Source organism: Hylaeus volcanicus, chromosome 8 (genome assembly GCF_026283585.1).
Source record: "Hylaeus volcanicus isolate JK05 chromosome 8, UHH_iyHylVolc1.0_haploid, whole genome shotgun sequence".
NCBI classification, from domain to species: Eukaryota; Metazoa; Arthropoda; class Insecta; order Hymenoptera; family Colletidae; genus Hylaeus; species Hylaeus volcanicus.
The window spans coordinates 217,637-242,875 of NC_071983.1; the positions used below are offsets into that span (position 1 = coordinate 217,637).

Below are 25,239 nucleotides of genomic sequence, written 5' to 3' on the forward strand. Positions count from 1 at the left end.
GGATTATAATAAATTCGAAACGCAAACAAGTAAAATATAAACATTTAACACCAAAACAAGTAAGGTTAACGTATACCTATTATACAATACATACAATTAGGTACATATTTTTAATTAGAGAGTGGAGGGGAAATTATTAGCCGCTAATAATCGAGTTCAGAAAGAAGCATCTGTAGTGGACAGATGAAATGGACCAACCATGCTAGTTTTATTATTAAAAAATATACTTAGTTTTCACACTTGTTCCACTATTTCGCTGTTAACGCTTCATTTTACCACTCGAATGTTTGCGGTTCCGAAGTCACGGATAATCGAATCGAAAACATTTTTTATCCCGAATAATCGAGCTGATCTCTGCTGTACAGCCAATCTCTGTCCAGCCCGTCCCCCACCTTCCGGCCAGTCCTCCAATCACTCCTAATCGAGAAATAATTGTACGAATTTGTCCGAGGGCTGGCAGAACGGGACAGAAAAGAAATTCTCGCGTTCTCGTTCGGCGGCTACCTCCCGGAGGCTGTTTTTTACCAATTCATACTCTCAGGTGGAACAATGGATTCGGCGAGACAAAGGAGCGGCTGCTCTTGCTTGACGTTGGGTACCGTCGTTTCTCGCGCTAACTCGGTTAGCCGTTCGTTAGCGGAATTAGAAATGAAGGTTCGCGCGAAAAGAAAATTCACGAGCGCCTTTGCAGCGGCTCGAGCCATCGGGATCCATTAGAGCCGCTCCGACGCGACGCGACGGACTGCCACGGCTCTTCCAGTTTAAACGAGTCCGATTCTATGGAGAATCATTAACGGAACAAGATTATGTGTATATTTACCGTTGAGTTGAATAAAAAATATAGGAAAATTTTGCCATTGGTGTTGACAAACGGACTCCGCAGAATTTGTCGCAAATGAACAGGTGACAGGTTTGGCCAATAAAAATTCGAAAAATTCCTATTTAGTCGTTTAGTTTTCAAAAATTGGCCAAAAGTGGCCTTTCTCTGAGTATACAATCACCTCTTGAAGCTTTTAAGAAATAGACAAGTAGTTGATAGAAAAATCGATTTTTTCCCCCAAACAAGATTAAGCTCTGCTCGGAGTACTTGATTATTCGTCAATATCCCATACAACAGTAACTAATCACAAATGGATCAGACGTTTAGGTCATGTGCAAAACGCAATACCCAAAGATGATTTAGATAGACTTACCCGTTCATCGACTGAACCTGTCCGCATCCAAGTTCCACGGTGCCCATCATCCGAGATGCACGCCGATCGATATGTTCTGCTAATAAAGTGGATCCACGCGACCACGGAAGAGGATTTCTGCGCGAATAACTTCATAACCGCCGGTCGTAAACATTACGCGTCGACGGACTTGTATACGTTCCTGCCGGTTATTCGTTTCGCCGCGGAGAAATTTATTATCTCGGATAAATTACGGTATTGGAAGTATCCAAGGCACCAGGAATCGAAGGCAGCTCTCGTTTAGTTAAAAGATTCCGTGAATCGAATCGAGGGTTTAGTCGAGCATCGATCGTTCGATCTTGTTCGTTGAACCTTGCCCGACGATGGCTACTCGTTTACCGCAGGACGCCGCGCGCCGCGCGCCGCACCGTGTTCCAAAGAGGTCCTCAGAAATTCTCTCCAGTCATCGGAGGAATTCTACCGAATTTCAGACCGGACGATCATTAATAAGTTTTTACGCGCATTACACTTGGCTGCGCGACGAATCGATCTCTCTCACTTGTTCCCCATTTTGTTACACCGATCCCCTTTGCAGCAAGTCCTCGAGTTACGTGGTCGTTTCAATGCTCTTAGAAGCAGTGCCGAGTCGAAATTTTGCAAACAGATACGGTATACTTCTCATCCACATAATTATACCTTCCTAACTGCATTTGCGAATTAAATAAAAAGCAAACGATAGTACCGTACTGATCTGGATAATTGTAGCATAAAATCATGTAGAATTAAATTTTCCTACTTTTGTTTCATTTTCAATTGGTAACAGCCACAATGTCGCGCACAGGAATATGCATTTCGCGTGTCTCGTCGTAAAAGCAAGGGCAGAAAGACATAGCAGCGTGTATGTAGGTGTACGTGAGACGTGGCGGGAAGACGGAAAAGGGATTTCGGTGATGTCGTCAAGTGGGAGGTGGTCGTAGCGAGGAATAAAAAGAAGGGAACAACGTTAAACGTGGAACTAGGGGTCATAAAAATTCGAAGCGCAGGTATAAACCAACGATCTACAAGTTCGTGGCGAGGACGATCCTAATCTCTAGCTAGCTGGTGTGGAATAGCGAGAATTGAAGCTTCGCAGCGAAAAGCCTAAAAGGAAACGTTCCAAGAAGATAATAAGAAAATAGCCGAACCGGTAAATTGGCGTCGGCGTTGTCGCGAGTTTGGTAGAAAATCAGCGGAATGCAGCGTAAAAGGTTGATGGGAGGGCGAAGGAATTTTCAGGATACGAGACCTACGCCACCTAGACTCTCGGTCTTCGTTCGATAGGTCTGTTCCGAGATGCTCGTGAAATTTGATTCCTGCGAGAAATGCTGCCCGCTGACTTGGATGCGTCCTAACTAGTTCGTCTCTCGTTCGAGTGACGCAGGAACCATCCGCGGCTCCCCGGTTGCCATTTTTGGTTATCCGTGAACGTAGCGGCAGGGTTCTTATGGTCCGTTAATTCATCCTTTACAACGACATTTTTACTTGGTCACCGCTGTCAAAAGATATATTCGTCGCGGGGATGTGACAGTAAAAACAAACTGAAAACGTTGATATCCGCCGTATGCGTCTTAGGAGGTAATTAATAGAGGAGGGTTCGGTATGGCTCGTTCGCTTGGCCATAAATTCAACGGAAGGTCGAGAGTGAACGACGCATAAATTTCACGTGGACGCGATAAACGCGTGCTCGTATACAGGCGCGCGCGTACGATTTCGCGAATCGAGCGGCGCGTTCGAGCTAATGGTTTTGTAATTGAATAAATGTACGCGATTAGTCGCGTTGCCTCCGAGAGACGGTTAACGAACTACCGTCTAAATAACCGTTCGGCTTGCTGCAAATCGAATTTAGAGTTAATCGGTATTTAATTTAAATACGCTCATCTCCTCGCGCACTAACAGACTTATCTTTCTCATCAGTCGTGCGACGATCGGATCTATTTTCGCATTAATACAGAATTTTCGGCAATTCTCGGGGAGGTGATCTCAGACATCCGTCTGGAGCGCCAGAGGTTAGTGACGCGACGGTGTCGATGACATTGCTACCCATCTGTATCGAACAAGAGTTTTATTTTCATTTCTGAACACAGACCAGCGTGCCTTGCGTTATGCGACGAAACAATATGTTCGCGTGTCCGGGAATATGGGAGAATAGGTTTCGGTGAAAACAATGGACAGGCGACCAAGTGTTATGGTTTTTGGATCGTGCATCCGCACGATGTACTCGTGGACTTATTTCTTCTTGCATTTGGCTTTCTTCGACACCACCGCCGCGTTCGACGGTGACTTTGGGTTCGACTGATTCTTGTGCTTTTTGCTCTCCACGTGCTGAGCAAATGTGCTCTCCGAGTTCAACGAGAGATTACACGGCGCGCAGTAATACTGGCCTGAAAACAAAACGATTCATTAAGAAGACGCCTCGATACCCTTGATTGCATTCGAAGGATGTCCTTACCAGATGGCGTTCGGTAAATAGAGTAATCTATAGGTCCAGGTATGGCAGGGATACTCTCGTTCTCGGTGGCTAAAGAATGTTCGGTTGAAATATTGGTACTTTCGATGTTGCGAGGTTGTACAATTGGACTGGGAGCTTGGAATATTACATCGATATCCGGATAGGAAAAATTAGTATAATAAAACCGAGAAATATACTATTTTGCAAAAAGACTCGTGTGTCAAAAATTCAGGTGTTCGGATACCAAGAATGTACGAAGAAGAACATACGTATCTATTCGTCGCTGATATTTACATCTTTCTGTTTCAAAGGTTCGCGTAGTTACTTTGCAACTTTGATTACCTCTTAGTTTGTAAGCTGATTCGATTACATTGTAATTGAATGCAGTACTCCCAGCCCTATTGTACAGACATTGCGCGCGACATTTACCAGATTCGGGAACGGGTAATCCGTTCAGTTTTAGCATCCGCAGGTGTCTGGCGCCACGTTTGTGCGTTTCTAGTTGGTCTTGACGGTTAGCCGAGACTCCGCACAAATCGCAACGCAATGGTGTGGGATGAGACGGTGGTGTGTAGACAGCTCCTGTTCCTGGCGTTGAGGCCACCAACGCCGTGTTTGCTTCTGGTATCACTGGTTGTACCGGTGCAGCGGATGGCACATCCGCCTGGAACGACACTCCTATCGCGAACCGACCGCTCGGATCTAATTGATTGTACTGACTCTGATTTCGCGACTTCTTCGACGGCCTGCAGAATTCAACGCTCTGGTACGACGAACTTGGCGACACAGCTATCATTCTAAGAATAAATAGAGACAAGTATAGACATCTTTGTACCTCGCTCGACGTCCGCCGTTCGCTGCTCTAACATGCTTTTTACCGGCGTAGTGTTGCGTCGCGTCCGTTTGCGACGTGAACCACGTTTTGCAAATCTGGAAAGGAAATACAGAATCAGAATCAATGTACACCTTTTGGTTTGCTGGGATTCAATGTCCTAAATGTTTCTCAGAGTCGAGTTGGTGGCTCCCTGAGGGAGGGCTGGAGGGGTGTACGAGTTTTTAAAAGAATAATAAAAGTGTATCGAGGTCTTAATAGTTTTCGTGCAATTTTATACCACATACTCATAGAAATAAGCCTGTTCTTATTTAGTGTCATCAAAGTTTGCCTCTTACAAATACTAAATATGGAACTAGACCTGAGGTTTGAATTTTTCAGAGTTATCCATACCGATACCTACTTAATTCCTTATCAGTTGTCTCGTTAGATTTCGATTTGTTCAATTCTATTAGTACTGTTTTCTATTTACAACATATTCATCATTTCTCATTTTGATTTCGCTAATAGTAATAAAAGGTAGTAGAAGTTGTCAAAGTGTTCACTTGCGATAAGATAGTTTCGTTATTTGCACATGTACAGTGATTACTTAAAAATGTTTATCTTTCGAAATACATATAATGGTTTTCTAAACTGACTGTAATTTTGTTCTTTAAATTCGATCAGGTAAGATTACTTTTTATCGTGTGATTACATTTTGGTATGCCTGGAGAGAACCATGCAGCTGAGTGAAAGGTTGTAAATAGAGAAACATGATAATTATTTGTTTCAAAGTCCTCGTCAAAAATGAAATCAACTTCCACTCGAAGGAATCCACCAAAAGTGAATTTCGAGAAATACCGCGACATCAGTTTTCACGACAACTTACGTCGCAATAATTTTGCCAATCGTTTGTCGTACTGTTGACTTGCCCATCCTCTGTCTTTAGCTTTTTTACGCTTTGATTGAGAAACATCGACACCTTTTTTTGATGCGGTTTTCCGTCGTAGTGCAACTTCGCTTGCAACGTAGAGTTCATCTGAAAATCGTCCAGAAATAGGCATCCGTTTACGCGATTGCATAGGTATACGTAAATAGACGTCGACGCGTAGCGAATTTGCCGTTTTCCATATGTATTTTTATCGTGCAAAGTAATCGAGACTCACAACTGCGTTGCAGAGATCGCATTTCAGCGGTTTCATTAGCGCTGACAGTTCCCTCTGGGCGCTCGCGACTTTCTCTGCGAAATGGAAAACATAAATCAATCTTTAATTAGCTGAACTGCCATAGGAATCTGGATTCCGATTTCTCAATGATACACGTAATTCGATGGACTCTGGCGAGGAAAACGTACCCGTGCCGTACTCGAGGGTCTTTTCTCGCGCGAGTCCGTACTTAACAACACATCGAAACGTTCTCTAATTACCTGCATCTTGCGCGGGATCGATGAACTCGTTCTTGCGTTTGTGATGCTTGTTCTTGGGTTTGCTAGGTACTTGGATCGGCGGCGATGCGATCGCCACAGCTGTCGCCTTGTAGGTCGTGTCGTACCATCGCGCGTACAGGTCCGATGTGTCCGCGTCCGTGGGCACCCACCAGGGTGTCGCTGGTTGTCCAGGAGTTTGTGGTTGCATCGCTGGGTGGATGATGTACGGAGTTGGCACGGGAACGGTTGGAAACGATGTCACCGGTCCTTGAACCGTCGGCGTCGGCGTCGGCGTCGGCGTCGTTAGATTCGCTGTGGTTTCGTTGTTGGCTGGGACGCTGGTTGTTGTCGTTTCCATCGTTATCGGTTCTTGCTGTTGTTCCTGCCTCGGTTCCATCCTGATCGGTACATTGTTGTTTTTCGGTGATGTGGCTGGGAGAGGCGGTGGAGGAGGTGGTGGTAGGAAACATTCAAGTCCTGCGTTAATAACGACAATTTTATTGATCTTGATTGTATATTGACCAAGTAGTAAGTTGTATACTCGTATGTAGTAAAAAATTCAGTGTTGAGGCAAGTCCTCAGGGGCTGTAGTTATGTTTGATTGTAGCTACAGTACGGGTTTGGCGATCCCGAGGTACCCGAGCTAGAACGAAGGCAATGGAATCCAACGGTATATAAGGAAATGCAAAGTACTGTAAACTAAGAATTAACTAGTACATTAGGTGTTATAGTCTAGTTATACGACATTGCACCCTTGTACTAGTAAAACTCACTCACTCACAATCAGTGTTCAGAGGAGAACATATTGATACAACTTGACATTGGATATACTATGAAAGAATTTATTACGACAATATACAAGGTATATGAGAGATATAATATAAAATTACATAAAACAAGATCTCTACAAAGCAAAGTAAAATATCATGTTCGGAAAGCTCAGAAAGACTGTAAAAAGAAATGAAATCGACCAAGGAATAAAAAGGAAATTATTCTCCTCGAGAGTGTTCAACGACGAATGTACTTAGTTATTACATAGAGTGATTCGAAGAACAGGGCAATGCCGTGGTTGTTTGCCAAAGGAGGAAAAAGTTGCTCGGTTCGACGGGATGCGTCCACCTCTAACGATAGTCTTTCCCTAGATGGTACACAATGCACCTGTGAAGCGCAGTTGCAAATCTTTTACGTACGTCGATCGCTTCCGTCATAAAGCCAATAAAAACATTACGATAAGAACGTCGAAAGGTATAATGCTTTACGAGATGTTGGAGAGCGCGTACCGTGCTCAACATTTTCTATCAATTTCTTCTATCTTCGCGAAAGAGTTATAGCCCGTCGCGGAACGATCGCAAAGATCGTAAAGATCTCACGAGGAGATTCGTGGTACCAACGACATAAAAGGTTCGTGATATTTTTGGGCTCGTATCGTCGCGAGTATCGCTGGATACGTTTAAAAATGAATAACAATAATCGCAATAATAGGACGCGGATGTTTCGCGGAATATTCTGGACGCGATACGAAACGAATGAATGGCAAATGGTTTGCGTTACATGTGAGATTTATGGTGGCGATAAAAAGTCAAGACGGTTTAAGCGCGTTCCAGCTATTCATGTAAATACGCGGAATAAAATATCGAATACGCGAAGCAATAAAGTACGAACGTAAATATATCGGTAAGACGAGATACGTATCGGCGCAATTTGCTCTTGGATTTGATTTAATTGCGCGCAATGCTAATACCAATTTCGTTAATTTCGCATACGCCTGCCGATATAAGGCCGGTAATGTTACCCATTTTTATTGGTAACGTGCAAGATACGTTTCGCGAGTGACCGTGGATGGCAGCACGTGCTTTTTGCTTATCGATAGCGGTGGGATCGAGCTCGTATGTACTCCATCGAAGCAAACTTATATTCTAATAATAGATAACGAAATTCAATCAAACGTACGAGTTATTCGCGTCGGTTACTCGGTTACTCGACAGTCACGTAGACAAGATTTTATTCGGTCAATAATAATATCGATTTGAGATTAGGTTTGTATAACATCATTACGTCTCGTTACGTTGGATTCTTACTTAATATTTTTCTTCACCTTTGTTTCCTTTATCGTATTCATTTTATCAACAGCTGGTGTCACGACACTGTGTAATTCAAAGTCTAATTTTTATTCAACCAGTAACGAACGAGAAGTTGTTGATCTTTTACTCGTCACTCGACAATTTTATCTAGATGAGAATGTTGCTTAACATCTGAACCCATTGTGTCAGAATTCGATCTTATAGTAGTGATTCTAGCGTTGTACAATCAAACAGGTTTCCATACTATTCGCGACATACTTGATCCCATTGCTACATATCGACTGCACGCTGTCTGCTCGCTACACCTCAGGACCGAACAAACTGCTTCGGCACCCGCGATCGAGATAACGAGGAAAAACGTAACAAGCAAATTGACCGAAAGAAATTGACATTACGCGAGTCGAGTGGGATAAGAGATAACAACGATCGATGTAATTCTCGTGTCAATTTAACAAGGATAGACCGGCTGCACTTGTATGATTACTACGACTCCGCAGTAAATATCCGATAAAAATCAAATGAACGGGATAAATTCATTATCGCAACAAAAATGATTTCGTTACAATTGGTTGATGAATAAATTCGTTTTCTTAGCAAGGGTAAAAATGGCGAAACAACAATTCGTGTGGACACTGTATTCGTACTAGTACGTACGTGTCTGTTATTTTTATATTTTAAGATGTCAGCTGATTTCGACGGTCAAGTATTCAATGAAATTTGACAGTAAGCATAGGGATATTCAACAAATAACTTATCTTCTTGTTTCGCATGTCTGACGTAGGTCGTGATAGGTGTATTCTTCGAGTAATTGTTTTGATAATTAGTAATGTAGACATGCCGTAAACTCGTATCCGGCTATTTGTGATGGGGCCCATTGCGAATACATCCGTAGAATGTTTTTGTTCTCGCAAAGGTACAGTTTTCTTCGGAAACGTACCTTACCGTGACCATTTCGACGATGTAATGTTACAAAAATAATACATATTTCGAACGATTGATGCACGTGATGATTTATTAATTCACGTATTCTTCGATACTAGATTCACTAGGACACACGTCCCTAACAACGTGAATCAATGAACAATGTTTCCTAGGAAGAAAGAAACTCACCCGGTATTTCTGGATTCTCGATGATCTTCGCGCTGGACATTTTGCAGCGTAAATATTGCGATATGCTCAATTATTGTCAAAGAAGACTCGCAGCGTGCAATAATTAACGCCGCGATAAACAAGTTTATTTTCGCTTTCTTTACACACGCGAACGGTTTTTTTGCTCGTCGTTCTGCACTTGGCACGTTTCGCTGAAACGCGATATAATTACCATTCATGTATTACGCTTGACTGTCAATTATTCGTTGAAATAGAAAAGTTTGTGAGGTTAATAGGCGAGTTTGACAAGCGACCCGACGACATTACGCGTATTGACCTGTGTGATGCAAGATGGCCGTTGCCACTACGTTCGTCGATCGTGAACTATCCAAAATTATTCCAATTGTCACAGTAAATACGATTTTTCATGGCCAAGTGCTCGACCATCGTTTGATTAGGAAGAATGGAGGAAAAGGCTGAACTTGTAAAATGTCTCGAGGAAAAAATTGACAGTGGCAAAGCCACGGTACATCGTCTGAAACCTGCGGGGAAGGTCGATGGGGTTGAGAAACTTACACGAAAAATTCAACAAGAAATTAAATTTTTAGAAAAGGTACGTTCTATCGATATCATTATAAATACCGAAAGTCTCGTATCGATGAGTTTTTATGCCACGTTAAACTTACCGCTAAACGTACTTTAGGTGTAAATACCAAGACATTCTGTGTCTGATCTCGTTATTTTATTACGTATACATGTCGTATGCATCTGATTTAATAATACCAGAATTATAACTGTACGCTATTCTCATAAAGGTACAATCTACAGGGAACGTAAAGAAAGAACATCTACAAAGCACGAATCTGATTCATTTAAATGCTATCGTCGTACGATTATTCTGTGCCAATGAACCCACCAATGTTATGAAACCCTTTAAATATCAAAAATCGCGATTAGAAGTAGATATAGTATGCAATGGTGGTGCATCATGGATAAAAGTTATCGCTAGAAATGCCAGAGCACTTACATTGATTTCGATGGGCAATGGGGAATATGGACAGAAATCTGTGCTAGATCAAGCAGTGAGTTACTTACAATGTGCCAAATGCCATCCACACCTTTATAGGCCACCGGATGTTATATTTCATTTTGCTTATGGCATAGAAATACCATTAGCCTCACGTCTAGAGCACATGGGTGTAATTGTCGAAGGAGATAGAATACAATCGGAAGATGATAAGAGCACCGATATATATGGTATAAATGTTTTTCTATACATTAAGTGCATGAATACATATCGCATTGTGGACTAAAGAAGAATATTCATTGCTGTGTCTACTGTTTTGGATGTAGAAACTGATGACAAGTTCTCTGCATGGATGTACACTTTAGGATCCATGGATGAACCTTTGGACAAATACAAAGAAAGTATACATTCAGATCTAGAAACTTTAAACACATCGTCTCTTGCAACCGAAATAAACATTCTTAATCTCGATGTATCAACTTTATTGGCTTATGTGACGAATATGACAAATGGGTATGATCATTTTATTTATCGTGAACCACTGCTCACGCAACAAGCAGAGATGGAAAGGAAACGTCCAGTAAAGCCAATCCTAGAGAAATTATTTAAAGAGAAAGAACTCATTGTTTGCCAAACTGCTTATGAAAATTTTATGAACATCATAGATGTGATAGGTGGACCCAAAGAAACTGCCAGGGCAAAAGAGTTATTAAGCAGAGTTCGAATTGTTAACAACCTACCTACAGGCAGAATTGTAGAGAAGCTAAGTTTGGGTGGTAAAATTAAAGACAGATCTAGACTAGTTTTTGCGACGGGAGAAAATACGAAAAGCATCACTGTATCCGCAAACGAAGGATTTGTTAGAGCCGCGCGTATGCAGGTATAGGTATAGGTATATTTTATTCTAAAGTACAGAAAATTGAAATAATATCGGTGACCATTTTTTTCAGGGTATTGAGTGCACAGTTTTTCTGCATGAACCTAGATCTCTTTCAGAGATTAAAGAGGGTTATGCAACAAAAATAAATTCATTTTGATATTGATTGAACGCATTTAGATTATTGCAAAAGAAATATACACAGGACATGAGAAATATTTCTATTATTTATTGTTAAATGTATTATAGGATGCACAGAAATTATTTTATATCGGATCGGATCTGGTAGTCTATGTCCATGTGTCCATATTTGTTTCAAATTCTGTAATAAAAAAGAAAATCATTAAAATTGAATTACGATAGAAATGTTTCAAATGTTGAAACCTAAAGTATACCATCAATAAATTTGTTCAAGTGTCCATTTCTTTCTCTTGCTAATCGAATACATTCTCTACATTTCATTTCGTTTCCAAGATGCTTGTGACATTTAGCACTGTTCAGAAGGGCTTTGATGTTTGAATTGTTTACTTTTAATGCCCATTCACAGTCTGCTAATGCTTTTTCGAATAATCCGAGATGAATATACGACAAAGCTCTGTTGTTCCATAATATAGACGAGTCCTTTCGTTGTTCTAATGCTTTGTTATAATAAGTTACAGCTTTTTCGTAATTTCCTTCCTTAAATGCTCCATTTCCAATCCTTTTCAGTGTCTCTGCTCGTTCGTTTCTGATTTTCCGATTGTCCGCCCTTTCTTTTGCATCTTTCTCTATGCTTCTCATAAAAATCTCTAGATAAACAAACTTTTGTTTATTTTCTAAAAAAAAGAAAAAGTTGCAACAGTTACTCACCTTGCGACATTTGCTCGTTACTGTTCATTCCATCTGTGGGATACTTGTTAATCACTGTGCGATTGATTTTTATTTTTAATTCGCAATCTTCGGAAATCATCGTTTCAGTTTTTTTTTTTAAAATTTCGTCTGCCAACATTTCACCGTGTTTTTGTTCCTCGACGTTAGACGATGCCAATTTTTTCACAATTTTTTCTTAAGCATAACAATACATTTAACATTTCGTTGATAACCCAGCTGAGCAACACTTACCAACTTCGCTAACGCGATGCATGAAGTTTTGAAATTCCTCCTCTGTTACTTGTTTATCAAGGGTTAAATTGTTCATAATTTTTTGCCCTTCTATTAATTTGTCGTCCATTTGGTCGTTTTTAGAAGTTTCGTTCGTATTACTTCCAAACATTTAATGCAAATAAAAGAATCGACCCACGTATATTTCAGACTGTTTAACCACTGTACGTTTCCAGTTTCCATAGAAACGTGTAATAGTATCATAAATTGTATGTGTAGTAATGTATCTATAATAATTCTAAATACTTAGTATTTCTAATACTAGAATGATTTATTTGTCAATTGGGATAAATAATATGAAATGTTTAGGTTAAATCGGTTTATTGTGAAATGAATAAGGACATGTAACAAAGTAACAAATAAGATAATGAATTATGACTAACGTGTACATGTTTACATTTTTAGAAAATTTGTTTAGTTAAAGAAAAATTATAATCACAAAAACAGTTTTATTCAGTCTAAGTATTATCTTTAACATAACAGATAGTAGTTGTTTCAATTTTCAAAACATTGTTTTATTTTAATTAACCATTAGATCCCTTTCTTGGTGGAAATTCTGGAAGTGTCCCTGTATTAAAGGGGGTCTGATCGATGTTTGTATATGAAAACATTTGCGAAGAACGTATATTTTCTGGACATTCGTTCTCAGCCTCTTCAACTTCAAGGGGATCCATATCTTCGTCTTCTTCCATATCAGGAGTTATGTCTATTTCATCTTTTATGTACACAGCACATTTCATACTTTGATTGTTTTCCAAATTAGCATTATGTTTTCTCCTATCTAACGGGTCGTGTTGTTGATTCTTTCGAATAGTTACAGGTGATTTTCCAGCCGTTATTTCAACTTCGTCCATGATACATAATTTCTTCAAAGACAAAGGCTTATCCTTGGATATAGCAGACAAAATGCTGGGCCAACTGATAACCGGATCAGAATGTTCTTTCCTTTTCTGAGGTGGTGGGTTGGAAATTCCCCTACTGGTACTTGGCATATCATTGATATCTACAATACTGATTCCTGATCTACCAGCCTCTAATCGCTGACTTAATAAATTAGTATTACCTTCGTCGCTCTTCTTGATAGTCTCTTGTGGAAGTTTGATCCCCCCTTTATGAATACGAGTAGGTGAAATAAATCTCGTCGGTTTATTTTGCGGCCTGTTATTGGATTCGTGATCAGATACAGCTTTGGTAGGCAAACTTTTTGTTTCTTCGAATTTTAAACGGGACACCGTGGTCGTTTTTCTAGATGTCTCAGGGGGCGCGTTGTTGGCTTCCCCGATCAAAACCGAAGTCTGTATGTGCCTTAGTCCGGTGACTTCGAGAATCTCAGCAAGTTTTAGCAATCGCCTAACCTCACTTTGGACCACTTGTATTTCACCGCAGTACATAAAGTTAACGATAGTCTTTAAGTCATCTGCCTCGACGTCGTGAAGTATGATCATAGGATGGGGATGATCGTTGGCTACGAGCAGACGCCGAAAGAACGAGCTCGAATTGGCCAATACCATTTTGTGACATTTCAAAATTGTCCCATCTTTGCACACTAAAGATAGATCTACAAACTGTTGCTTCTCGTAGCATGTATCAAGGGAAATCGCTAAATGCGACGGGAAGCTGTGCCACTTTAAACTCATTATCGCGTCTTCGGCCATTTCGGTTATTCTAATTGATAAGCTTTGTCAGGTCTTGTGCAAACAGTTCACGGTACGCCACTTTCGTTTATGACAACACAACTCGCCATGACACGTGCCGCTGTCATCGCAACTACCTTGGAGAACCTGTATAATAACCGCTGCTAACTGTATACGCGTTTAGTTTGCGAATCTTCTATTTACCAATTAGAAATCATTTAATCCCGAAGTATGGAATCGATGCATTAAAATTCGTAGAACGTGTTTCGCACGGTATAAAAGTTGGACGAATCCGTGTACTTTTGGAGAAAAGTTACTTTGCCGTAGTGGGGGTTTTACTTTTTAAAAATACCCTGTATAGCTATCGATTTCCGCCAGGCGGATGCTAGCGTTATCTAGGAGATAAAAAACAAACTACTAGCACGGATACTTTGGCCAAAAATAAAACAGTTCCCCGCACCCCCAAGTTGACAATGATTCTGAAATATTTGATTCCAATACTTTTTCTTCGTAACTGTGTATTACTCGAAAACTGAAAATAAGAGAGTATAAGATCTCATAGAGTCCAGTTGGATGAATTTGTAAGCTTCGAGTCTAATTAATCGTATCGAGAGAAAATTGTGTTGTCTTGGTTGTAAAGGAAACGAGTTGTCTGGAGTTCCGTAAAGTTAATAACTTTAGCAATTTTCGAATGGAAGAGATTTCGAGGTGAAAGAAATGTCCACAAGTTGGCGTGTCGTGTTGAAATGTTTGAGTCTCGCGCCCGTCGGCAGCGCACGCGCGTTCCGGCGAATCGTCGGCTCTCGAGATATCTCGAGGAATCGAGACGCGTGAAACGATTCGTCGACTGCCAATTGGCTTCGATAACAGCAAATGGTCGTTTAATAACAGATGATTGAACGCGTTCCGCGGCGCGGCCTAGCATTTATCTGTCAAAAGTGGTGACGGCCGGCCGATCGGCGATGTGCCGGCTCACGCGCGCCTGTTGATCCTCCTCACGAATCGATTGCAGGCTATCGACACGAATACCCTATTGATGAGACGCGTGTGAAGGTCTGTTGTGTTGATCGTTACGTTTTTTCGAGCGGCAGAAACCAGAAACCCACCGACCGCGAGACCCGAGTGTACCTCGATCGAGTAAACGTTCAATTCCATTATTATGTGATCGTGACCCGTGATCGAACGGTAGCACAGAGAAGGCAGGGCAGGACGAAAGGAGCGAACGAACGATAAAGAGGAAAATGCGAAACGTTCGAGCCAATGTTTTCCGCTATCTCATCGTGGCGGTTCTTTTTCTAGCGCCATTCAGTTACGCAGGTAAGCACACGAATTTCGTCTAAACGATTCCATTCCCTTCGTCATTTCGCAGTAAATTCAATCTCCCTTGTGTATTAGACGAGACCGAAATTGCTTCGTTCGACCGAACCATTTGGGGTCACCCTTCCTAAGGCCACAATAGTCTTCTTCCGCTTTTTCTCCTCCCTCCCCCTCGTCCCTCGTTCTGTCTCTTTCTCTACCTTCACTAGCGCATTCTCTCGTATTCTCTCGCTCCCGGTGTCGTGTCTGTGTCTCTTCTCCTCTTGATCTGCTTTTGGTCCAGAAATTGTGTCCCCGTCCGGTGTTGTGTTTCTCCGTGCTGCGTCGCCGATACCTTACGAGCAGATATCAGCAAATTTTCTATGTCGATACAAGTGTCGAATAACAAATAAGTGACCAACAACTTGCTGTCTGTTATCCTCTGTTCAATGAAAATTAGATTAAAGTATAAAATTAAATGATATTCCACGTCGAACGAGCAATAACTTATCTCGATGACCGTTCAATTGTACAGACCAATGATGTACAAAGGCCGACCCTCTTGGGGCTAATTATTAAGTTCATTCATCAAGTTTATCCGGCCCACAAAATGAAGTTGAAAACATGTTTATAATGCGAGTGCTTTAAATGATTTTTATTCTGCCAATTGAAATTGTGTGTGTTTTTTTTTAAGTTTTGTCTCCAAGTTTAAGTTAACTTTTATTATTTTATATATTCTTCAGAGTTTAGATATCTATGAATTTTTGAAACTGAACCGTCAACTGTTTCAGATAATAACATACTACATTGATAAATACTAGTTTACATATAAAAAAAATTGTTGTCGATTTGTGTCCTCAATTCACACTCTATGGATTCGAATACTCCGTGGAGTACGAAAGAGTTTCTATTTACGAGTCATTGTTATTGTATACATGTATACATATATTACAATAAGTATAGTCTATCGTAAATTTGAATTAAATTGCGTCGCAGAACATGTTTTTTCTTCATTTGGCTTATTAAGGAAAATGGTTGTGCATCACTGGATAAAACGTTGAAAGGACAAATCGCAATACGGTGTTTTCTAATTATCTACTGCGTTGATCCGTACACAATGTCGCAAATGTCTTCAATAAATTTCTGTAATTGCTTTCATTCAGAAACGTATACTTCGTTATTCCTCAGGACGACGTAATTAACTTGTTATTTCTCGGTATAGCCATGCGTCTGGGAATTCTTGATAACGTCGGGTTTTTCCGCCTTTTTGTCTTCGTACAGCTTGTCCCCAAAGAACTAACAAAATAATTCGTTGAGAATATCTATTGAAAATAGTGTAAGAAAGTTGGTTGATCATACTAAACTGTTATGCAATGTCTCGATTCAATATAGAGACGGTCATTTAAACAAAGTAGTAAAAATACTTGGTAGATTAGATATAGACTCATTTATTATTTCTGAATTATTCCGGAGTAGATAGTTGTCTTACATCATTTGTATCGTTGTTTCTGATTTATAAATTCTCTTTATTCGTTCGTTCGTTTCTTTTAGATGGTGCAAATGAAATATTCTCTTAGCCGCCAGTGTAACGCGCCTCTAATTACAACGAGTACCCTTTCGAAATTTTGCGTCATAGAAAATAATGATATTTAGGTAAGAAGCAACATTGTGCAAAAACATTTGATATTGGCTAACGAGAAAGCGTGCAAAGTTATCGTTGGAAGCGGTCTCCGGCATGGCTAATTTTTTTACGCATTTCTCCGACAAGGACGATCAACATTTCGCTCGTAATTAGCGGGATGAGTCAACGAGATAACAAAGTCCAACGTAGCCCCAACGTTTGACACGTCGAGTGATTCAACGGTGACTTTTTTTTTGTAATTTTATGATTAACGGGGGACTCATGCGTTACGTTACACGCGACACGTTCGATTGAAAATACATGCAATTAATTTCCCGAGGGCAATGATTAACGCGTCGCTGTTACGCTCAAACACCTCACGAGACCCACGGGAGCCAATTTTATTATTAATTTATCTACAGACAAAATTGAAACGTTTAGTCTGTGGAAATTGCAAACGTTTATTTAATTCCTGCAGTAGACACTGTAGAGATAAACGGTTTTAAAATTAGATATGGACTGGATTTTCACTTAACGGCCAACGGATAAGCAGCTCTTTATCTTTCGTACTTCATTCAAATTTTTAGATAAGGATGTTGCTTGTATCTGGTGCTTATACAGTATTCTTCAGAAGTAAAAAGTTATTACAATTCCACTTAAGAATTATTGTAACAATTATCTATACATGTAGAAGAAAAAAGCGCGAACTAAACGGAATTTCACGTATCAGGTTATACCAAACAAATTTATAAATATCTCGTCGGTAATCTCGTTCGACCATATTGTTGAGATCGACTGTTGTGCGATCGACTTATCGATCGAACATGTACAACTTCCCACGACGATTCCGTTAATTCGTGTAACCTCATCTAGCGGAACACTTTTGTACGGGGTACTGTTACACGTGCAGTTTGCGTATAAATATTCAATTCTACTTGTCCCGAATAAATACTTGCGCAACTTCATCTTTTAGTCTTGTACGTAATTTCTTTCTGCTCGGTCAGCACTCGTTCGCGATACCGAGCTTTTCGTTTTTTTGGATAGATTCGCGGACGAGCGTCACAGAATGGGAATGAAAAGACTCGTTGTTCGATCGCGCTGTCGAATTCGCGACGTTATCGCTTGGAAGTTCATCGGGCCGTATCGACCATGCGAATTAATCGCGTGGAACTGAATGCGATACCTCAGCCGAAAGACGCATAAAGAAACGGTCCACGATATGGGAAATTTCTAGACAAAAATTGGGACATGGGTGGATCGGTTTGGTTCTAGGTTTTTATTTTTCGAGTATAAGTGCAGTTTTTAATCGGGTAGCACAATTGATTTTAGTATTCTCGACCTTTGTCTTTTCTTCGAGGATAAATTGCACGGTGTAACTTGGAATAATCCACAGTGGCAAGAACGAGCGAGTCACTAGGAATAAAATGATGCCAATTGAGCTGAATTAAATGAAAATGGTTCTTCTAAAAATCTTCGAAAACGGCTGCTTATCGAGTTAATACAACACCGTCGGAACAAATCAAAAGTAACTTCCTTAATTTGCTTGACTCAAATTCGGTGCAGTTAACCTCTGTATTCGGGGGGATAAAACAAATTCGTCTCAATTAACTGATTCAGCCAATCTTGGTCCGCGCGGTGCCGATAGACTCGCGAAAATAACGCGCTCTCTTTCTCTCGAGGGACCTTTCGTGTTCTTTTGTTTGGCTAAAAGGCGGGAACGTCGAGCGAGGCCCTGATAACGAGTAGATTAGAAACACGATGCATCGCGTTCGCGATGCTTAAAAAGAAAACAGGTGACGCGTAGCTCATGTAAAATTAACGCGTACTATCGCGTAATATCGTACTGTTCCTACGAATGTCGTTTATCAGTTTATCACGCATGACGAATGCAGGGAAGCCTTCGCCCGTATCACGGCACGATCATCGTAACTGATATTCGTATCTATTAACCTTTGGATAGATTAACTAGAAAGGGCTTTTGTGTCCCCTACTTTCAATTTATGCGATCGTTGATGCGCAACGCATCGACTGATTGAACCTTATCTCACGCGATGTAACGCGCTACTTGTTGATCCTCGATCCACCACCGTCTTCTAACTCTGCTCTAGAATGCAAAGAAGAACAATTTACTGCAAATACGGGATAACCTTTCATTCATAACGATAAGAGGAACAATTTCCGTTCATTTCTCGAGGAAAGTTGGCTAACTTTGAGATTCAAAGAAATCTGAAAGCTTGCAGAAGAATAGTTCAACTACGTGTATTAGTTGAATTAGTTGTACCGATGTATAAACAGTTAATAAACGGTTAATCTGCATCGTCATTTTGTAATTCTTTTAGTGAAATTGCGTAGTAAGAGTTGTGTGAATATTTTTGAAATATAATAGAATTAGTCTGTACACGCGAATATTTAAAAACGCGATAAGCGTCTAGTACAGGGACTCCCGTGGCGTTGAGTTATCGTATGCCCTTCAGCGTTGGATAAAAGTAATTTCGGATTAAAAATAAACAGATAGCGAATTAACCGAACAAGAGAATAAAGCGATCAAACAATCGTCGACGTTTCACTATTTATTTCGATGAATTCATATAGATACTGGTGGAATTTAATCGATATTTGATTTATAATAGATAGATTCGATAGATAATTCCAAGAATAAATACAAGTTAACGAATATAGAATAAATCGTAGGTTGGTCATTCAAATAAAAGTTTACTCGCATATAAATGAATATTAAATTATTTATCAAACGAATACAAATTATTATTGTTTCAGCGGGGAACGAGACGAGTACGCAGAAAACATGCAACTTGACCCAGGCGGAGGAGCAGTGCGCCGAGAACGAAAGATGCGTCCAAAATACGAAAGACGATGAACCACGATGCGAGTGCCAGAGACATTACGAGATGGTGGACGGCCATTGCTCGAAGATAACGACCACTTCGAGCATTAACGAGACTAATGCTCAAACAGATTCTACTAAACCCAACTCAGGAGGTATATCAAATTGCAGATGATGCGGTGTTACTACAACCTCTCAGCGACGAGATAGCGTTTATAGCGTTCCCGATTTCGGGAACTTTGGATTAGTAAAGTATTGTCGCGTCACTAAGTAATTTAATGCATTGCAAAAAGTATTTTATTCGTTGATGAAAGCCGTCTATCCAGAGAAATATTAATCACAGTATTAGGAAGTATGCAGTTTATAGCGCCGAGTATTACTCATTTTAATACAAGTAAATACAGAGTTGTTTTCGAGTACATGAGATTACTTGTATACTTGCATAATATTACTGGCCTATTAGATCGATATAGTCACAGTTGCTTTAAATTATAAATTTTCTTCGCTGAGGTTTCTTGTCCTTTCGTATGGATGATGGGAGCGATAATAGATTCACAGAAATCTGTCTATCATTCAGATATGTATTATTATAGTATGGAATATGTTAGATTTTCTCGAATGCGAAGAAACGTATATGTAAACGGTTCGTTCTACATTTTTTATTTATTTCTGTAGAAGGAAGCTCTTATCCTCCATTAAACCTAGCCGTTAAGCCTATACCGTTAAAGTCACGCAACACACAGACGCCGTCGCTGAGAGGTTCAGGTACAACCTATTTACCATAACGTAAGCTACCCTTCGTTGACAAAGGCTTTCCCACCTTGATAATTTGAGAAAACTTTCGCAGAAATTTGTCCACGTTAGACAAGTTCAACTACTCGTCTCTGAACACTCGTTGGATCTATAATTCGGTCACATTATCTTACTACTCATATACCGATAAGCCAGAGTTATCTTAGAAAGAAACGCTTAGCAGCTGTGCACGCCGAGATGCTTTCGAGACTAAACTCTCTGTGAATTTTGTTTAGGTAGTTCTGTAGCGGCTGGTTTGTTAATCCCAACCTTCCTCGTAGTAATTGGTGTTCTGCTGTACTTTGGCGCGAGACGATACAAATGGCTGCAACGATTTCGACAGTTCCGTCAGAATCGTTATGGCAATGTCCTAGTCACGAGGGATGACGATGACGATGACGATCCACCGATAGCGTAAGGGTGTGTTTAACGATAAGCGACGTATGTGCCGTGTACAAAGTGCGTTCTCTTGTTTCCTCTCATCGAAGGCATGGATTTGAACAGTGGGTGACACGTTCGGTGACACGATTCGAAATTAACAGCGGCAAGCTTTGAGTTACCGTAGCGCGTGTCGCGTTACGATGGAACCGCGAGAACAAATTTCCAACACCGGTTCTCGCTCGTCCATTTTTTCATCGACCAATTTTTATCGGGTCTCGCGCGCGTGAAAGTCTCCTCGAAGCTTGGTCACGCTTACGGAACAACGTTCTGTGACTTTGTGTATATATCGAGCGAAAGTTCAGGTACAAGGTATATACAAGAGAAAATATCGTCAAACTGAATCAAGAGGCTAAATAAATGTAATGGGGTGCTAGTGTAAGTAGATGTATTTTTGTGCTTGGTAATCGGAAGTCTGTTATCCGTTGACATTGCTTCATTTTATCTATATCGACGCCGACGTCTCTTAGAAATAAGAAATTCGATCGACTTTCTCGACGATTCTAAATTCTTTACTATTCGTAATTTTGATTTATTTTCTTTTTTTTAAAAGTAAATTTTAAATCGACGGCACGATCCTTTCGCATAAAGGTGCTACTACTTACGCGCCCGCTGATTCTATGTTTATACACGATAGTCGTAAGGGATGTGGGCTAACTGATTGCGTTTTCGCTAGCCATTACGAGCATACTCAAAGCATAATTTTTTACGATGATATTAAGAAGCTGGTCAGTAAATTTTACACGTTATCGCATATTTTGTATAAAAGCGGTGGCTGTCGTGTCACCTTTTTCATCGTACGCAAACTTTACGGGATTTACATACATATACAGCGTTATTGTTTTACGTTCTGTATTCTACGTTCTACGTTCTACGTTCTACGTTCTACGTTCTACGTTCTACGTTCTACGTTCTACGTTCTACGTTCTACGTTCTACGTTCTTAGTAAGATCGTAGATCCCTGATTTCTCGATGAAATTTCCGTACGCGACGCGATTAATATTCCTACGATTATTATTCATGAGTTCCATAGTCAAAATTCGCACGATTTCACGTTGATTAACAACATACATTTCTTGCGTATAGTCCCTTGTATCCGATAAATTTGTAACTCGTCTGGAATATTCACTGCTGTCGTATGGATAGTTTCATCGTTTTCTCTGAATGTCTTGTTCTTTCGAGGATAACTCTCAAAATGAATACATGAACGTCTCACGTTACTTTACCAAAGAATGAAGGATCTACATAAATGGTCAGGATCTAAATTATCTCCAGGCGGACAGCCAGTTCAATGCAGAGATGGGCAGGATTTTATTCGAGTGATTAGACAGTTATTTGGACAAGCTTTTATTAATCCTTACTAGACGTAGACGTCAATGCTTTAGGCCTGATTTCTCATCATACATGTTAACTTATCATTCATAAATATTATATTAAGACTAATTGATGGAAAAGGTTATATAGATACTTTCTTTTTAATGGATATAACAGATTTTCTAAAAAATACACTTTCTAATCTTGCTTACTATTAAAATATAAAACTATTTTCTTTAAAACTTAGTGTCATGTCTCACGTGACGTACTTCCGTTAAGGGTTAATATAATATGAACCATATAAGACGATTATATAATTTAGACTGCAACTTAAAAATTTATCAACAGTTTTTGTCTTATATTCGTTATTCACAAAAAAAAAAAACGGATTACAATTTTGTCCATCTCGGGCTTGACGTGGCGTTAAAAATTTTAAAGCAGTGGTCGTCGACCTTTCTTGCAGTCGTAACGTATAGTGTACATTACCACGAACGGTATCAGTGCAACGAAATGAATTCGCGTGTTTGCAACAAACGAGGAAACGGTGTGCGGAAAGAGTCGACCATTCCCGTGCCTGGAATGCGTATCGATCGAACCAAGTTAACTTTTAAACTGCAAGACGTTTGGATGCCGCTGCACTCATACCAAAAGAACGTTACATCCGTTATCGTGCTCGATGTCGTTTCTTGTAATATAAGAAAATTTGTAAATAACCCCCCGCCATTCCGTGGACGCGTATTCTTGCCAGCCAATAATTTCTCTTTCCCATAGCGTGTAATCTAATTAATCGTGATTCCAAAAAAAAAAGAAATAAAAATCGTATCGTCTATATTTATATTCCTGAGAAAAGGGGAGTCCTCCCGCTCGCGAAAGATTATCGAGATGTACATTCTCGAGATTTATAAATATATAAATATAAATATAAATATTATATACATATCTAACCTATTCTTGTACTCTATCATTTTTGTACAGAACAATCGCACTAGAAGCTAACCATAGTGATTATAGTCGGTGCTCGAGATCGATCCCGGAATTCGTTAGACCGCTCGGCATCGCGAGACAAGATTTGATATTTTTATAGTTCGCGAGTACAAATTTGAACGGTGCGGCTGGTACTAGCGAATTATTATCAATTGTGTTCTTTACTTTGCGTGTCGTCGACATTTCTGTCACGGGTTTTGCGATACAAATCGCGGGACTGGGCCACCGACGTTTTCTTCACTTGTTATTGCGCGTTCATCACCGAACCACTCTTTGCAATGCACCTCGACAATTTGACTGAATAGAATTGTTGTTACTGTTCTTTTAGCCATAGCCACCTCACGCTCGCAATCCTTCTCTCGATTCGAAATTACGTAAAGTCAAGTAGAGAATTCTTCTGTATAAATATTTCGAATGGCAGTCGTCCGTCAGACTATATTTGCTAGAGTGATTTATTCTGTGCACGCGTGGCTCTGTTAAGTTGTAAATTTTACTCTGTGATGTATTTTACGTTATCCTTGACTGAACGCTTGTCATCGACTAAATCGCACTCTCGTGGCACAATCTGTTAGGATTAATGTTCAATCGAATACGAAAACGTACAGTTCTTCGGGATTCTCGGCACGTACACGTTACACGTTACACGTTACATTTTACATCATTATTTTCTAAACTGGGAGCGTATAAAACACAACTAATTTGACGCAGTAAATTTGGATAAATTCAACATCACTGGAGTTTTGACATCTGTGAGAGAATATATATTTCTTATGTCATTTTCGTTTTTCACTTGAGGTTTACTTATAAATTTTATTAAAAAATATTACATAAATGTTTTGCGATGTTTTGTTTTGTAGTACGTCATTTGCAGCATAGAATATAGTAGTTATCACTTATTTACTAGTACAAGAGTTTTGCCAGCATCTAATTTACCAAGAGACTTTCTGTGAATAATTTTTCATATTCAGTGGGTTAAAAATTCAAACAATTTAAATTGATAAGACAACTTCATTTTTTTGTCTATATACATATATCTTTGGTGCAGAAAATTTACTTTTCTTTTTAGGGGTGGGACACCTTCCAGAATGTTTGGCAACCACTGATTAACACACATACACACGCTCAATTCGTCGTGCAATCAGCTTTGAATACAAGAAATTTGTTCGATTTTTTCTGACAACGAAATCCATCGATTTCGTAATCTTTTGTAGGTACGTTTTGCATCCGACTGTTGTATTATCCGGGAATTCATTAAATTTTTACTATTTTAACGTGTGTGTATGCATCACATGAACTAGGTCGAAATTAACCGCAACGAAAGATTTGTAAATATATGACTATTGATAAATATGAAACAGAAAATAAAAAAAATAACAAGTCAAATGGTCAAAGTTATTTCCTACAACGCAGTCTTGGTTAATCCGTGTTGTAATAAGTATTTGCGCTCTTTTATTTCTAATTTGCGTGCTCTCTTAGGAAAAGTTGAAATTAGTCCTTAAACATTTACTTTTGGGCCAGACAAATATTTTGTTCGCCTGTACTACGATTCATTATTATGTTAAAATTTATATTTTTAGTCTGAGTGTTCATGTCAGGCTTGAAAAGAAATAACAGAAATAAATTGAGTAATTACCGTAAGTTTTTTTAAACATTTAGATTGTATTTTCGGAAATTTATAGTAATAGAAAGTGGTTTACGACAATTTTTGCGCCAAACAGGCCTGCTCTAATATTTCTATTACTACCTCTTCATTTGTTGCTCGTAACATTTATTAATGTTTATCATACAGGTAGTGTGAAATGTCGAGCGATTCTCGTACACTTGTATAGAATTGCGCGATTGCTTTTATGGGTCTCCATTCGTAGCGCCTCCATGTGGTGAGACCTGGGAAATCGTGATTGTTTATGACACATTGTTTAGAAATAAACAATGTGTTATAAATGGTACCGAGCGAATTGGCTACGAGTTAATCATATTAATTTTTCAGGATGTCGAATTAATATTAGAAGTATATTATATTATTGGTAGGAGTAAAACCATGGAAATAAAAATGAGTTTTCATTTAGTATCGCAACTAGATAAATGAATAATAACGACAGTCCTTAAATATTATTTATTTATTTCTAATCGGGATAAGTATAGAACTAGCGAGAAAATCAAAATTAGTATAGAAGTTTAGAGAGAATAGAATATAAACAAATGAGTAT

The 25,239-nt window shown here is 39.5% G+C and overlaps 5 protein-coding genes across 9 annotated transcripts; 2 read left to right on the forward strand and 3 right to left on the reverse strand.

The window, feature by feature from the left end:
- Positions 1-3,239: 3,239 nt before the first annotated feature.
- LOC128881525 (zinc finger matrin-type protein 3-like) lies at positions 3,240-9,229 on the reverse strand. 3 transcript variants are annotated; one of them, XM_054132645.1, is made up of 8 exons: positions 9,089-9,229; positions 5,898-6,374; positions 5,638-5,711; positions 5,361-5,510; positions 4,496-4,590; positions 4,090-4,406; positions 3,661-3,729; positions 3,240-3,592 (listed from the first exon to the last, which is right to left on the reverse strand). In XM_054132645.1, the coding sequence occupies exons 1-8, from the start codon at positions 9,126-9,128 to the stop codon at positions 3,438-3,440; spliced, it is 1,377 nt and encodes a 458-aa protein (XP_053988620.1). In that variant the 5' UTR covers positions 9,129-9,229; the 3' UTR covers positions 3,240-3,437. The 3 variants fall into 3 exon arrangements, with proteins under 3 accessions (XP_053988620.1, XP_053988621.1, XP_053988622.1); XM_054132646.1 differs by lacking the exon at positions 9,089-9,229 and adding an exon at positions 8,916-9,071; XM_054132647.1 differs by lacking the exon at positions 9,089-9,229 and adding an exon at positions 7,993-8,886.
- Positions 9,230-9,392: 163 nt separating this feature from the next.
- LOC128881526 (UPF0415 protein C7orf25 homolog) lies at positions 9,393-11,337 on the forward strand. The gene is made up of 4 exons (XM_054132649.1): positions 9,393-9,680; positions 9,883-10,324; positions 10,421-10,974; positions 11,045-11,337. Exons 1-4 carry the CDS (start codon positions 9,531-9,533, stop codon positions 11,129-11,131), a joined length of 1,233 nt encoding a protein of 410 aa, XP_053988624.1. The 5' UTR covers positions 9,393-9,530; the 3' UTR covers positions 11,132-11,337.
- LOC128881528 (tetratricopeptide repeat protein 12-like) lies at positions 11,168-12,223 on the reverse strand. Its single transcript, XM_054132651.1, has 4 exons — positions 12,073-12,223; positions 11,821-12,015; positions 11,367-11,759; positions 11,168-11,293 (listed from the first exon to the last, which is right to left on the reverse strand). Exons 1-4 carry the CDS (start codon positions 12,221-12,223, stop codon positions 11,262-11,264), a joined length of 771 nt encoding a protein of 256 aa, XP_053988626.1. The 3' UTR covers positions 11,168-11,261.
- Positions 12,224-12,635: 412 nt separating this feature from the next.
- On the reverse strand, positions 12,636-14,095 carry LOC128881527 (protein bric-a-brac 2-like). Its single transcript, XM_054132650.1, has one exon. It carries the CDS (start codon positions 13,764-13,766, stop codon positions 12,636-12,638), a length of 1,131 nt encoding a protein of 376 aa, XP_053988625.1. The 5' UTR covers positions 13,767-14,095.
- A 492-nt stretch (positions 14,096-14,587) lies between these two features.
- On the forward strand, positions 14,588-24,720 carry LOC128881529 (uncharacterized). Of its 3 annotated transcripts, none has more exons than XM_054132652.1 (4): positions 14,588-15,062; positions 19,438-19,659; positions 20,533-20,710; positions 24,099-24,681. In XM_054132652.1, exons 1-4 carry the CDS (start codon positions 14,987-14,989, stop codon positions 24,133-24,135), a joined length of 513 nt encoding a protein of 170 aa, XP_053988627.1. In that variant the 5' UTR covers positions 14,588-14,986; the 3' UTR covers positions 24,136-24,681. The 3 variants fall into 3 exon arrangements, with proteins under 3 accessions (XP_053988627.1, XP_053988629.1, XP_053988628.1); XM_054132654.1 differs by having other exon boundaries at positions 14,589-15,062; positions 20,533-20,716; positions 24,099-24,720; XM_054132653.1 differs by lacking the exon at positions 24,099-24,681 and having other exon boundaries at positions 14,592-15,062; positions 20,533-23,898.
- Positions 24,721-25,239: the final 519 nt, after the last annotated feature.

What these genes read in the sequence shown, in the direction of transcription:
- LOC128881525 (XM_054132645.1), bottom strand. Translation starts at nt 9,128, where the DNA reads ATGTCCAGCGCGAAGATCATCGAGAATCCAGAAATACCGG. An exon ending in ATTACCCGTTCCCGAATCTG is followed by an intron (nt 3,730 to 4,089) that starts GTAAATGTCGCG and finishes AACATTCTTTAG; the next exon opens with CCACCGAGAACGAGAGTATC. An exon ending in TATTTACCGAACGCCATCTG is followed by an intron (nt 3,593 to 3,660) that starts GTAAGGACATCC and finishes TTTTGTTTTCAG; the next exon opens with GCCAGTATTACTGCGCGCCG.
- LOC128881526 (XM_054132649.1), top strand. Translation starts at nt 9,531, where the DNA reads ATGGAGGAAAAGGCTGAACTTGTAAAATGTCTCGAGGAAAAAATTGAC. An exon ending in TAAGAGCACCGATATATATG is followed by an intron (nt 10,325 to 10,420) that starts GTATAAATGTTT and finishes TTTTGGATGTAG; the next exon opens with AAACTGATGACAAGTTCTCT. An exon ending in TTAGAGCCGCGCGTATGCAG is followed by an intron (nt 10,975 to 11,044) that starts GTATAGGTATAG and finishes CATTTTTTTCAG; the next exon opens with GGTATTGAGTGCACAGTTTT.
- LOC128881528 (XM_054132651.1), bottom strand. Translation starts at nt 12,223, where the DNA reads ATGTTTGGAAGTAATACGAACGAAACTTCTAAAAACGACCAAATGGAC. An exon ending in GCATCGCGTTAGCGAAGTTG is followed by an intron (nt 12,016 to 12,072) that starts GTAAGTGTTGCT and finishes GTTATGCTTAAG; the next exon opens with AAAAAATTGTGAAAAAATTG. An exon ending in TAACGAGCAAATGTCGCAAG is followed by an intron (nt 11,760 to 11,820) that starts GTGAGTAACTGT and finishes TTGTTTATCTAG; the next exon opens with AGATTTTTATGAGAAGCATA.
- LOC128881527 (XM_054132650.1), bottom strand. Translation starts at nt 13,766, where the DNA reads ATGGCCGAAGACGCGATAATGAGTTTAAAGTGGCACAGCTTCCCGTCG.
- LOC128881529 (XM_054132652.1), top strand. Translation starts at nt 14,987, where the DNA reads ATGCGAAACGTTCGAGCCAATGTTTTCCGCTATCTCATCGTGGCGGTT. An exon ending in TACTAAACCCAACTCAGGAG is followed by an intron (nt 19,660 to 20,532) that starts GTATATCAAATT and finishes AATTTTGTTTAG; the next exon opens with GTAGTTCTGTAGCGGCTGGT. An exon ending in GATGACGATCCACCGATAGC is followed by an intron (nt 20,711 to 24,098) that starts GTAAGGGTGTGT and finishes TTTTCTTTTTAG; the next exon opens with GGGTGGGACACCTTCCAGAA.